The sequence below is a fragment of the Mercenaria mercenaria genome, chromosome 6, assembly GCF_021730395.1.
Source record: "Mercenaria mercenaria strain notata chromosome 6, MADL_Memer_1, whole genome shotgun sequence".
Lineage (NCBI taxonomy): Eukaryota > Metazoa > Mollusca > Bivalvia > Venerida > Veneridae > Mercenaria > Mercenaria mercenaria.
The window spans coordinates 75,957,054-75,970,443 of record NC_069366.1 but is presented as its reverse complement, the minus strand read 5'-3'; the positions used below and the strand labels follow the sequence as shown (position 1 = coordinate 75,970,443).

Below are 13,390 nucleotides of genomic sequence, written 5' to 3'. Positions count from 1 at the left end.
TCTGTCAAGTGCCGGGAAGAAATTGTCTAGTCAGTTCTTTCCCCCTTGCATATACCTGACCTATCAGGTGGGCGAAGAAACTGACCGGTCAGTTCTTTCCCCCCTAGACAGTACTTGACCTGTCAGGCGGGGAAAGAAATTGGCCGTTCGGTTCTTTCCCCCACTAGCCAGTACTTGACCTGTCGGGTGGGGAGAAGAAATTGACCAGTCAGTTCTTTCCCTCCTAGCATATACTTGACCTATCAGGTGGGGGAAGAAATTGACCAGTCAGTTCTTTCCCCCCTAGCATATATTTCACCTATCAGGTGGGGGAAGAAACTGACTAGTCAGTTCTTTCCCCCCTTGCATATACTTGACCTATCAGGTGGGGGAAGAAATTGACCAGTCAGTTCTTTCCCCCCCCCCCCCCCACTAGCCAGTACTTGACCTGTCGGGTGGGGAGAAGAAATTGACTAGTCAGTTCTTTCCCCACTTGCATATACTTGACCTATCAAGTGGGGGAAGAAATTGACTAGTCTGTAGTGAGTTCTTTCCTCCCTACATTTGTAGCATATACCTGATCTATCGGGTTGGGGAAAAAGTTGACTGGTCAGTTCTTTCTCCCCTAGCATTATACTTGAACTGTCAAGTGGGGAAAGAAATTGACTAGTCAGTTCTTTCCCCAAAAGCCAGTACTTGACCTGTCAGGTGGGGGAAGAATTTGACCAGTCAGTTCTTTCCCCTAACATATACTTGACATATCATGTGGGGGAAGAAATTGACCGGTCAGTTCTTTCCCCCCTAACATATACTTGACCTCTCAGGTGGGGGAAGAAATTGACTAGTCAGTTCTTTCCCCCCTAGCCAGTACTTGACCTGTCAGGTGGGGGAAGAAATTGACCAGTCAGTTCTTTCCCCCCTATATATAGTTAGTACTTAACCTGTGGTGTGGGGAGAAGAAATTGACCGGTCAGTTCTTTCCCCCCTTGCATATACTTGACCTATCAGGTGGGGGAAGAAATTGACCAGTCAGTCCTTTCCCCCTAGCATATACTTGACCTATCAGGTGGGGTAAGAAATTGACCAGTCAGTTCTTTCCCCCCTAGCATATATTTCACCTATCAGGTGGGGGAAGAAATTGACTAGTCAGTTCTTTCCCCCCTTGCATATACTTGACCTATCAGGTGGGGGAAGAAATTGACCGGTCAGTTCTTTCCTCCCCCCCCCCCCCCCCCACAGCCAGTACTTGACCTGTCGGTGGGAGAAGAAATTGACTAGTCAGTTCTTTCCCCCCTTGCATATACTTGACCTATCAGGTGGGGGAAGAAATTGACCAGTCAGTTCTTTCCTCCCTACATTTGTAGCATATACCTGATCTATCAGGTTGGGGAAAAAATTGACCGGTCAGTTCTTTCCCCCTTATCATTATACTTGAATTGTCAGGTGGGGGAAGAAATTGACTAGTCAGTTCTTTCCCCCCAAGCCAGTACTTGACCTGTCAGGTGGGGGAAGAATTTAACCAGTCAGTTCTTTCCCCCCTAGCATATACTTGACATATCATGTGGGGGAAGAAATTGACCGGTCAGTTCTTTCCCCCCTGACATATACTTGACCTGTCAGGTGGGGGAAGAAATTGACTAGTCAGTTCTTTCCCCCCTAGCCAGTACTTGATCTGTCAGGTGGGGGAAGAAATTGACTAGTCAGTTCTTTCCCCCCTAGCCAGTACTTGACCTGTCAGGTGGGGGAAGAAATTGACCAGTCAGTTCTTTCCCCCCTATATATAGTTAGTACTTAACCTGTGGTGTGGGGAGAAGAAATTGACCAGTCAGTTCTTTCCCCCCTTGCATATACTTGACCTATCAGGTGGGGGAAGAAATTGACCAGTCAGTCCTTTCCCCCTAGCATATACTTGACCTATCAGGTGGGGGAAGAAATTGACCAGTCAGTTCTTTCCCCCCTAGCATATATTTCACCTATCAGGTGGGGGAAGAAATTGACTAGTCAGTTCTTTCCCCCCTTGCATATACTTGACCTATCAGGTGGGGGAAGAAATTGACCGGTCAGTTCCCCCCCCCCCCCCCCCCCCCCCACAGCCAGTACTTGACCTGTCAGGTGGGGAGAAGAAATTGACTAGTCAGTTCTTTCCCCCCTTGCATATACTTGACCTATCAGGTGGGGGAAGAAATTGACCAGTCAGTTCTTTCCTCCCTACATTTGTAGCATATACCTGATCTATCAGGTTGGGGAAAAAATTTACCGGTCAGTTCTTTCCCCCTTATCATTATACTTGAATTGTCAGGTGGGGGAAGAAATTGACTAGTCAGTTCTTTCCCCCCAAGCCAGTACTTGACCTGTCAGGTGGGGGAAGAATTTAACCAGTCAGTTCTTTCCCCCCTAGCATATACTTGACATATCAGGTGGGGGAAGAAATTGACCGGTCAGTTCTTTCCCCCCTGACATTATACTTGACCTGTCAGGTGGGGGAAGAAATTGACTAGTCAGTTCTTTCCCCCCTAGCCAGTACTTGATCTGTCAGGTGGGGGAAGAAATTGACTAGTCAGTTCTTTCCCCCCTATATATAGTTAGTACTTGACCTGTGGTGTGAGGAGAAGAAATTGACCGGTCAGTTCTTTCCCCCCTAGCCAGTACTTGACCTGTCGGGTGCGGAGAAGAAATTGACCGGTCAGTTCTTTTCCCCCTTGCATATACTTGACCTATCAGGTGGGGGAAGAAATTGACCAGTCAGTCCTTTCCCCCTAGCATATACTTGACCTGTCAGGTGGGGGAAGAAATTCACTAGTCAGTTCTTTCCCCTAGCCAGTACTTGACCTGTCAGGTCGGGAAATGAAATTGACCAGTCAGATCTTTTTCCCCTAGCCAGCACTTGACCTGTCAAGAGGCGAAATGAAATTGACCAGTCAGTTCTTTCTCCCCTAGCCAGTACTTGCTCTGTTAGGTGGGGAAGAAATTGACCGGTCAGTTGTTCCCCCACTAGCCAGTACCTGCTCTGTTAGGTGGGGGAAGAAATTGACCGGTCAGTTCTTTCCCCCACCTAACAGAGCAAGTACTGGCTTTGGAGGGGAAAGAACTGACCAGTAAATTTCTTCCCCCACCTGACAGGTCAAGCATATGATAGGGGGGAAAGAACTGACTGGTCAATTTCTTCTCCCCACCTGACAGGTCAAGAACTGGCTAGGGGGGGGGAAGAACTGACCGGTCAATTTCTTCCCCCACCTGACAGGTCAAGTACTGGCTAGGGGGGAAAAAACTGACTAGTCAATTTCTTCCCCCACCTGACAAAGCAAGTACTGGCTAGGGGGAAAAAAAACTGACTGGTCAATTTCTTCCTCCACCTGACAGGTCAGGTACTAGCTGGGGGGAAATAACTTACTTGTCTATTTTTTCTCCCTCCTGATACATCAAGTACTGGCTAGGGGGTAAAGAACTGACTGGTCGAATTCATTTCCCCACCTGACAGGTCAAGTACTGGCTGGGGGGAGGGGGGGGGGGAGAACTGACTGGTTAATTTCTTCCCCCCTGACAGGTCAACTACTTGCTGGGGGGAAAGAACTGACCGGTCAATTTCTTCCCCCTCTAGCAAGTACTTGCTTTGTCAGGTGGGGAAAGAAATTGACCGGTCAGTTCTTTCCCCCCCTAGCCAGTACTTGACCTGTCGGGTGGGGAGAAGAAATTGACTGGTCAGTTCTTTCCCCGCTCGCCAGTACTAGCTTTGTCAGGTGGGGAAGAAATTGACCAGTCAGTTCTTTCCCCCCTAGCAAGTACTGCCTAGAGGGGAAAGAACAGACCGGTAAATTTCTTCCCCCACCTGACAGGTCAAGTATATGATAGGGGGGAAAGACCTGACTGGTCAATTTTTTCTTCTCACCTGAAAGGTCAAGTTCTGGCGAGGGGGAAAGAACTGACCGGTCAATTGCTTCCCCCACCTGACAGGTCAAGTACTGGCTAGGGGGGAAAGAACTGACTAGTCAATTTCTTCCCCCTCCTGACAGGTCAAGCACTGGCTAGGGGGGAAAGAACTGACTGGTCAATTTCTTCTCCCCAACCAACAGGTCAAGATCTGGCTAAGGGGGGAAAGAACTGATTGGTCAATTTCTTCCCCCACCTGACAAAACAAGTACTGGCTAGGTTGGAAAGAACTCACCGGTCAATTTCTTCCCCCACCTGACAAAGCAAGCACTGGCTAGTAGGGAAAGAACTGACTGGTCAATTTCATTTCCCCACCTGACAGGTCAAGTACTGGCTAGGGGGGAAAGAACTGACCAGTCAGTTTCTTCCCCCACCTAAAAGAGCAAGTACAGGCTAGGGGGAAAAGAACTGACTGGTCAATTTACTTCCCCCATCTTACTGGTCAAGTACTGGCTACGTGGGAAAAGAACTGACCAGCAGTAATTTCCTTACCTTAGAAGAAATTGAAACAGGAAAAAGGCAAATAAAAAAATACAACAGAAATTAAAGTAAGTTCATTTAAAAACATTTCTTTAATTTACACAAAATATGAAACATATTTCTTATTTTATATAAAATTTAAATGACGACCGACTATTTGAAATGAAAAACAGGCTAGTTAAGAATAACCAAGAATAACTAGTTTCAATTCACTAACAGGGGAAATAATTGACTAGCCAGGAAAATTGATGAGGGGGGAAAGAATTGACTAATTAGCTTTTTCCCCCCATAAGAATGATCAAGAGTAACCAGTTGCCATTGGGGGGAAAAAATTGAATAAGGGGGGAAAGAACTGACCAGTCAGTTTCTTCCCCGGGGAAAAAACTGACTAGTCAATTCTTTCCCCCGGGGAAGAAACTAACTAGTCAGTTTTTTCCCCGGGGAAAGAACTGACTGGGGAAAAAACTGACCGTTACACCGGTATCTGACGTTCGGTGTGTGTTGTGCGTCAACATTTGCCTTGTTAAATCTTTAGAGGCCACAATCTTTATGAAATTTGGTCAGAACGTTTGTCTTGATGATATCTAGGTGAAGTTTGAGTATGGGTTATGTGTGGTCAAAGTCTAGGTCATTAGGCCAGATCAAAGGAAAATCTTGTTAACACTCTGGAGTCTACAGTTTAAGTTTGAAACTAATGCGAATTTGTCAGAATGTTTGTCTTGATGACCTTTAGGTCAGGTTTGAATTTGGATCATGTAGGGTCAAACACTAGGTCACCTGGTCAAATCAAAGGAAAAGCTTGTTAACACTCTAGAGGCCGAATTTATTATGACTCTACCATCATGAAACTTAGTCAGAATATTTATCTTGATGATCTTTAGGCCATGTTTGAAACTTGGTCTTGTGGGGTCAAACACTAGGTCAGATCAAAGGAAAAGGAAAGGGACGGATCAAAGGAAAATTTTGTTAATACTCTAGAGGCCACATTTAAGACCCTAACTTCATGAAACTTGGTCAGAATGTTTATCTTGATGATTCTTAGGCCAGGTTCGAAACTGGGTCATGTAGGGTCAAAAAACTAAGTCACCCACTCAACTCAAAGGAAAAGCTTGTTAACACTGTAGAGGTCACCTTTCTGACCAAATCTTCATAAAACTTGGTCTGAATGTTTATCTTGATGATAAACTGCTGGCTGGATTTTAACGAAACTTCACAGGAGAGATCAGTACCAACCCTAATTATGCATATCGCCTGCATGTCCCGCTTCACTGCACAAAATGGCCGCCAGAGCTAAAAATATATAGAAAAATCATTTCTGGCTTTCATAGTGTTGAAAAACATAAGTTCGGGTGTGGGGGTTTATACTCCATTGATGAAATACACTTCAAATCCAGTTTTCAATGTTATTTTATTATGAGATTTTGTCTAAGATGGAAATAAAGTCGTCGAAATTATAATTCTCTCATTCCTCTGGTCCTAAGTCACTTAATATTATAACTGTAAAATATTTCATTTCTAGTTTCTATGATCTGTCATTTTCAAAGTCCGAGCCAAAAGTAAAGAATTCCTCCCTAGTTCTGACCTAGGTTTATATACAAAAGCAGGTACCCTCCCATATTTGGAGTGTATCAAAGTGATGAAAGACAAAGATTACCCCTAATATTTATGAGGATAACCGTTGACTGATGGTACCATCCCAGATATGGAGCCACCTCTAACTCTAACAAACCAGACATGTTTACGATGGTACGTGATGACAACATACCCAGATAAAATGATACAAAATGATACACACTCCAGTCCCAAACAATTTATGGGGGTAACTGGTGAATGACATCTCTAGTAGCAGAGGCCAAAGTTTCACATCAGTAGAATCAATTAATAAATCAACTTTAATAAGACTAGCTGAATTTACAACACTCCCCCACCCTTAGCTTCTTAATGGTCCCCAATTAAGTTTTAACATTAAAATATAAGTGACTACTGAGCCAGACTCTTACTCTCAAATACTATGTGAAGATACATAAGAATATGAATACCTAAACTATATTATCATTGAAATTGCTCCTCAATATAAATGATTAAGTGTCATGAATAGTAGCAAACGTGCTGTACTCTGTGTTTTAATAAAACTCAGGATTATAGTTCGGAAGAACTACGAGACTAAATACTTCTCAAAGTAGTATACATGTAAAATGACTATTGTACTAATGTGTGTATGAAACATTAAAAGTGTGAAACAAATCTCCAACTGTCCTAGTAAAAAACATGTAAAATAAAATCCAGTGTTGAATTCAGTTCATCTAATTAGGTGAATATATATTTGTAAGTACATTCACACAATGTTTATTTCACTCACACTAAGTCCTGGTGCCTTTATTTATTTTAATATTAACACAGTATGATGATAGAAATGGGCACAATTTTGATTAATTTCATTGATATGGCAGTCGACTTTACCATTTACTAATGTAAGTCCTGGTGCCTTTAATTATTTAAATTAATTTTGAAAAAAGGAATAGGCACAATGTTTAATTTGTATGGCTATGGTAGTCGTCTCTACCAAAGTTTTAAGTCCTGTGTGCCAAGAACATCTTATTATACAACAAATGATTTTAATAAATGGCACAAATTTTCATATCTGAAAATGAAACCCACAAATTAATCCATTTGAATACACCAAGGCTGAATGAGATTATTATTACCAATGCAGCCACTAATTAAATCCATACAAAGAATAATAAATCCATTTGAATACACTTAGGCTGAATGGGATTATTATTACCAATGCAGCCACTAATTAAATCCATACAAAGAATAATGAAATGAATAATTACACACTTATAATCCAGGATGAATATTAGTTAATACTTTAAATCCAGAAGGAATATGAACTTAATCCAAAACATTTAACATTTTTAATATTTATAACTATAATTGTGTACCATGTTGGTATGGTCTGTATTGGGTCCTGTTCCTTGAACTTCTCCTCACTTGTTGACTGGTACTGTCCAGGCAGGATTTGGAAGTTTGCTGGTACCCTTTCATTTTTGATTTTTGGTTATTTTCCTTGGACTTCACCATGTTTGATTGCCAATGGGTCATTTTATTTCCATGAAATGGTTTCAATCTGTCATGATGCACTATTCTTGATTTGCCATTTAGAGAAAGTCTTATTTCATACAAAAGGTCTGTGATCTTCCTTGTAATAACATAAGGCCCCTTCCAAATATTAGGGTCAATTTTCTTGCTGATTCCTTTATGTCTTGACTTCTCTAAGCACAAAACTAACTGTCCTTTACTAAAATGTGTTTTTGAAATCCGGATGTCATAATCACGCTTCTGTCTGACAGCATTCTTTTGCAAATTAGTTTGTGCTATCTGATGCGCCTCTGTCAACTTCTCTTGTAGTTGAATGGCATAGTCCACTGAACTTATCTTGTTCTCTAAAATGCAGCCAAGTGAAATGTCAACTGGGATAATAGCTTCACGTCCCATCATTAAATAATTTGGCGTGAATCCGGTCGCCTGGTGGACACATCCTCTGTATGCGGAGGTAATTAAATTAAGATTTTCATCCCAGTTTGTTTGATTGGAGTTTACATAAGTAGATATCATATTTTGCAAAACTTGATTGAATCTCTCTGGTCCACCATTTGCCATTGGCCTATATCCACTAGTCCTCGTTTGATTAATTTCCAAAATCCGACAGACTTCACTGAACAACTTGGATTGGTAATTTGTCCCTTGATCAGAATGTATGTCCAAACACATACCATATCTGGACAAAAATTCATATACGATCTTATGAGCAACGGTACTTGCTAGCTGATCTCAGGTTGCGTAACACTCAGCCCACTTGGTAAATCCATCAATGACCACGATAATATACCAATTTCCGGATTCGGTCTCATTAAGTGGCCCCATTATGTCCGTTTGTATACGATCTATAGGATGGCCAACTGTGTACTCTGTTAATGGTGCCCTCGGTATGTTTTTCGGCCTTTTTCGGAATGCACACTTTTCACAACTTTTGATATGCAACTGGACGTATTCCTTCATTTTATACCAGTGATATTTGAGATGTAATTTTGAATATGTCTTTGAAATTCCTAAATGTGCTCCAGTAATTGAATCATGACAGGATATCAAAAGTTCCTTATAAAGTACTCTAGGCACAATCAACAAAAGCCAGTGGTCCTTTGCACTGACAATGTACTTTTTAAATAACACTCCATCAATCAGAGTTAACAGGTCATAATTTAGCCAATAATTCCACACACTTGGTGAATTCCCAGCTACCTTATCTCTCAGGGGTTGTCTGTTTTCTTCAAGCCACTGTATCACAATTCCTAAATCTGGGTCAGCTCTCTGTAATTTGGCCATTTTGACAGGTGAACAATTAACTGTGTTAAACTGTTTGAGACAAGCTAAGTTAGATGTTTGCGCTGCATCCTCGGATAATGCAACATGTTTATCCAGTATAGAATTTACGTCCTTGTTCAACACCTCCTCGTTATTGTCACCAAAGTTGAAGCTATTTCCACTTTGTACGTACCCATTTAAATCCAGACTATTATGGAATCGAAGTCGTTGAACACGATTTCGGAAGTACTTCCCAGTCTGTTTTAATCCATGGAAAAGTGTATTGAAACATCCTATCAACTTCATGATTTGCAGCTGCATGAGCACAAAAATACTGCTCCATAACCCACTATTTTGAGCCTTCGCTCGTAATATGACTGGCCTATTCTGATTCCTCATGTTCAAGTTTTTATCGAATAATGGAACAACGTCATTGAATTGTGCAAAATCTGACCAGGAATCGTGCTTCTTCAAACAAGTCTGACACCCCTTACATGTTCATGACTGTCATCATCTTCAATTGTGACAGAATCTTTTTCTTGTTGCTTTTTAGGTCCCATGATTGTCACTTAATTGTCACCACAAATATATTAAATAGAAATATATGTCCAAATTTCTGATAAGCATGTGTGTAAGTCCATTTCCGTCGCTGCCACCAGTGTTGAAAAACGTAGCTTCGGGTGTGGGGGTTTATACTCCATTGATAAAATACTCTTCAAATCCAGTTTTCAATGTTAGTTTATTATGAGATTTTGGTCTTAAGATGGAAATAAAGTCGTCAAAATTATAATTCTCTCATTCCTCTGGTCTAAAGTCACTTAATATTATAACTGTAAAATATTTCATTTCTTGTTTCTATGATCTGTCATTCTCAAAGTCCGAGCCAAAAGTAAAGAATTCCTCCCTAGTTCTGACTTAGGTTTATATACAAAAGCAGGTACCCTCCCATATTTGGAGTGTATCATAGTGATGAAAGACAAAGATTACCCCTAATATTTATGAGGATAACCGTTGACTGATGGTACCATCCCAGATATGGAGCCACCTCTAACTCTAACAAACCAGACATGTTTACGATGGTACGTGATGACAACATACCCAGATAAAATGATACAAAATGATACACACTCCAGTCCCAAACAATTTATGGGGGTAACTGGTGAATGACATCTCTAGTAGCAGAGGCCAAAGTTTCACATCAGTAGAATCAATTAATAAATCAACTTTAATAAGACTAGCTGAATTTACAACAATAGGTCAAACTGCTGCCTGGATTTCATCGAAACTTCGTAGGAGTGATCAGTACCAACCTTAGTTATGCATATCGGCGACATGTTCCGCTTCGCTGCACAAAATGGCTGCCAGAGCTAAAAATAGAAAAATCTTGTCCGGCTTTCACAGGACTGGTCAAACTGCTAGCTTGATTTTGATGAAACTTCACAGGAGTGCTCAGTACCAAGCCTAGTTGTGCATATCCTGGCACATTCTGCTTCACTGCACAAAATGGCCACCAGAGCTAAAAAATTAGAAAAATCTTGTCCCGCTTTCACATGTCAAACTGCTGGACAGATTTCGACGAAACCTCACAGGAGTGATCAGTACCAAGCCTAGTTGTGTATATCGCCGACACGTTCCGCTTCGTTGCACAAAATGGCTGCCAGAGCTAAAGGTATACATAGGGGGAATGATTATATTATTTGAAAAGAGAAATATTGGTAAATTTCTTGCTTTGTGCACTAAAAGATATCTTGTATACAGTATGTTATTATACTAAGTAAAATATTAATATCCTGATATATGCTTTATAATCAGTTCTGTAACCAATCACACTATGTTTAATACTGATATTTTTCACACACAGATTTATTTAAACCAAATTTACTAAATGCTTCATGAACAATCTTAAAACTGTGATTTAGTGAAAAAATGACAATTTTCTTCAATGCAGTTACATGTACAATGATGACAGTTGGGGCTATTGATTATTTTCCAAGTAAAAAGATTCAACTTTTTAGCAACAATACAATGAAACAATTTATACTTTATCTGGTTGATTTTATTATTGGGAATAATTTCAACAAAACTTTTATGTGTAAGATATAACAAGAACATTTGCATCTTTATAAAAAATACACTATAATGTACTTACTATGCATAAGTAAGTTTTAAGGTAGTTCTGCACGTTTGAAAAACCGGAAGTGATAGCGTAACGTCATTTATCCGGAAAACGTAGAATAATGCCTGGATTCGGCGTACGGAAATGAAAATCAGTCTATGAATTAATCGAAACCTGTGAGTAAATTTATTACAATGGCACTGTTGCTATATTTCTAAAGTCAAAATATGATATTAAAACATATGGCACGTTAAAAAATCAAAATAATGTCTTAAAATTAGCGTGAAATGTCCGGTTCACTTTAATCATGATCACATATCTCAAAAATAAGCACACGGACCTATATATTTTATTTCACCAAATTAAAGGTCATATGTTTATTAACAGCCGTGTGAAGTTTCATCAAAATCTACATTGTAGAAAAAATCCTATTTTTGAAAATGTTATGAAAGTTATGATTTTCCCATAGACTCCCATTATGAAATATTGCGTGAGGTCCAAATTTTTCAAATCAGTCTAGCAAAAAATCAAGCACACGACCCTATCTTTTTTATTTGCTAAATTTTCTAGGTATATTATGAAGTTTTGAAAAATCAGAGTTTAATCAAATTCTACATTGTAGAAAAAATTTCGTTCCAAACGTGCAGAACTACCTTAAATTAAAGTTGATATCCTACATCAAAAATCTGGATATAGTGATCACTTTCCGTAAGTCACTTGGATAACTTGGATAACTGCTGTAAACAGCTATAAACTGTATTTTGTTAAGGAGGGATATATTATGTTATGGTGCAGGTTGCCTGTCTGTCTATATCTCTGTTTTGTATGTCTACAAGCAATGTCATTAAAATTATTTGTTAAAGTCACATATATAATGCGACTTTCCAGCATTTCTGGGCATTATTACACCTACAGGCATAGGTAATTGCACAGTCAGAACCATTTAAAAATTGACCCTTGGTGAGTCTCAAATTGGGAACAACGGTTTGAAGATATCAACAGCAGTACTTCGGTCAAGATATGCTTTGATGATGTAGGTGAAAAAGGCTGTAATCAAGGGCTAAATGTCAATGTTCAGATAGCAGATTGCAGGTGAATGTAATGTCTGTCACTGGTCTGAAGGTGCAGATTGCAATATCTGACCTGGATGATAATGAAGCTGTGCTGAGTTACTGCAAGAAAAACAGTCACTGGAGAGTCAGATTTTTCCATATTCACCTTTAAGCAGTGGTAGATTCTTTTTCTTGCATACCATATTCTTCAAATAATAAAAGAAATAAAATAAAATGGATGCTGTTTGTTAAGTATTTTTTTATTATAGTAGCTTATGAATTTATGTGTTCATTCATATATTAAAGCACTTGAGTGATCTTACACCCCAGGTTTAAAACATTGGCGAAAGCATGGGAAAGCTCTGTGACAATGTCCAGCATGCAAGAAAGTAATTGTTTGAAGAATCTTCTATCATTGATAATGCTTTTTAAAATGCTTTATATTTCAGTTCGCCAAATATAGCCAAACCATTTCATGTTGGACATTTAAGATCTACAATTCTTGGAAACTTTATAGCAAACTTATACGAGAGGTTAGGTTGGAAGGTTGTGAGACTGAACTATCTTGGAGACTGGGGAACACAGTTTGGTAAGTGTACAGTCTTATTTCAGCCATTTTCAGGTCTTAAATGGAAAACTGTCATAACTTGTTTATTAAATTCAGAGAGATACAACAGTTTTTGCTTTAAGCCATTGATTTAGAATATTTGAGAGGACAATTTCAGAATGTAATTTGTTATGCTATGTTTCAGATATAAGGCTGTTTTTCAATGTTATTCAAGTCATAAAGTTGATTTATTTCATGTTTTTTCAATGGTATTTATTGAAATACAGCTGCAGCAGTGGATTTTATTTGAAACTCGAACTGCTTCGAACAGTGCAATTTCAGTTTATAAGTTTAACTGTTACTGAACTATTCTTGAACGTAAAATAATACGACAAGGTGGAATAATAAATAAAAATAAGATTTGCAGTATAAAAGCAATCTAAAAATGTCAAAAAAATTATTGCACTTCTTTCCAATATTGAAATTGTGAGTCATGATTTTGCTTGTGACATTGCCTAATGCATGTGACATTGCAAAGGGTAAAAGTGGTACAGTTTGGTAAAATCCACTGAAAAGACTTGAAATAACAGATAAAGTTGTTTCATATGTAAGATCAAAATTATCTTTCACTTCTTCTTTACTTAGCATTTTAGATTTTGCTCCACTTGTGAAAATGTAGCATTATTCTGTCCTATTCACTTGGTGAAAGATATTTTGATCTTATGGCATATATACCTGTATATATAAAATGTTACAATACTTAGTATTATACTGGCTCTGTGCTTCATTGTACCATTTACTGGAAAAGATGCTTTTCTAGTACCATTAGTTTATTTATATATATTTTATGGTTCAGGTACTTATTTGGGCTAGTAGAAGTTAAAAAAAATGACGCTTTTGCTGTTTATAACAATTTTCTGCAGA

The 13,390-nt window shown here is 39.2% G+C and overlaps 1 protein-coding gene across 2 annotated transcripts in view; it reads left to right on the top strand.

Moving 5' to 3' along the window:
* Window positions 1-13,390, top strand: part of LOC123548486 (probable arginine--tRNA ligase, mitochondrial) — a 65,306-nt gene that overhangs the window by 19,448 nt on the left and 32,468 nt on the right. For both annotated transcript variants that reach the window (XM_045335783.2, XM_045335782.2), the window contains exon 3: window positions 12,369-12,508. In XM_045335783.2, the coding sequence (XP_045191718.2) occupies window positions 12,369-12,508 (140 nt within the window). The remainder of the gene's footprint in view (window positions 1-12,368; window positions 12,509-13,390) is intronic.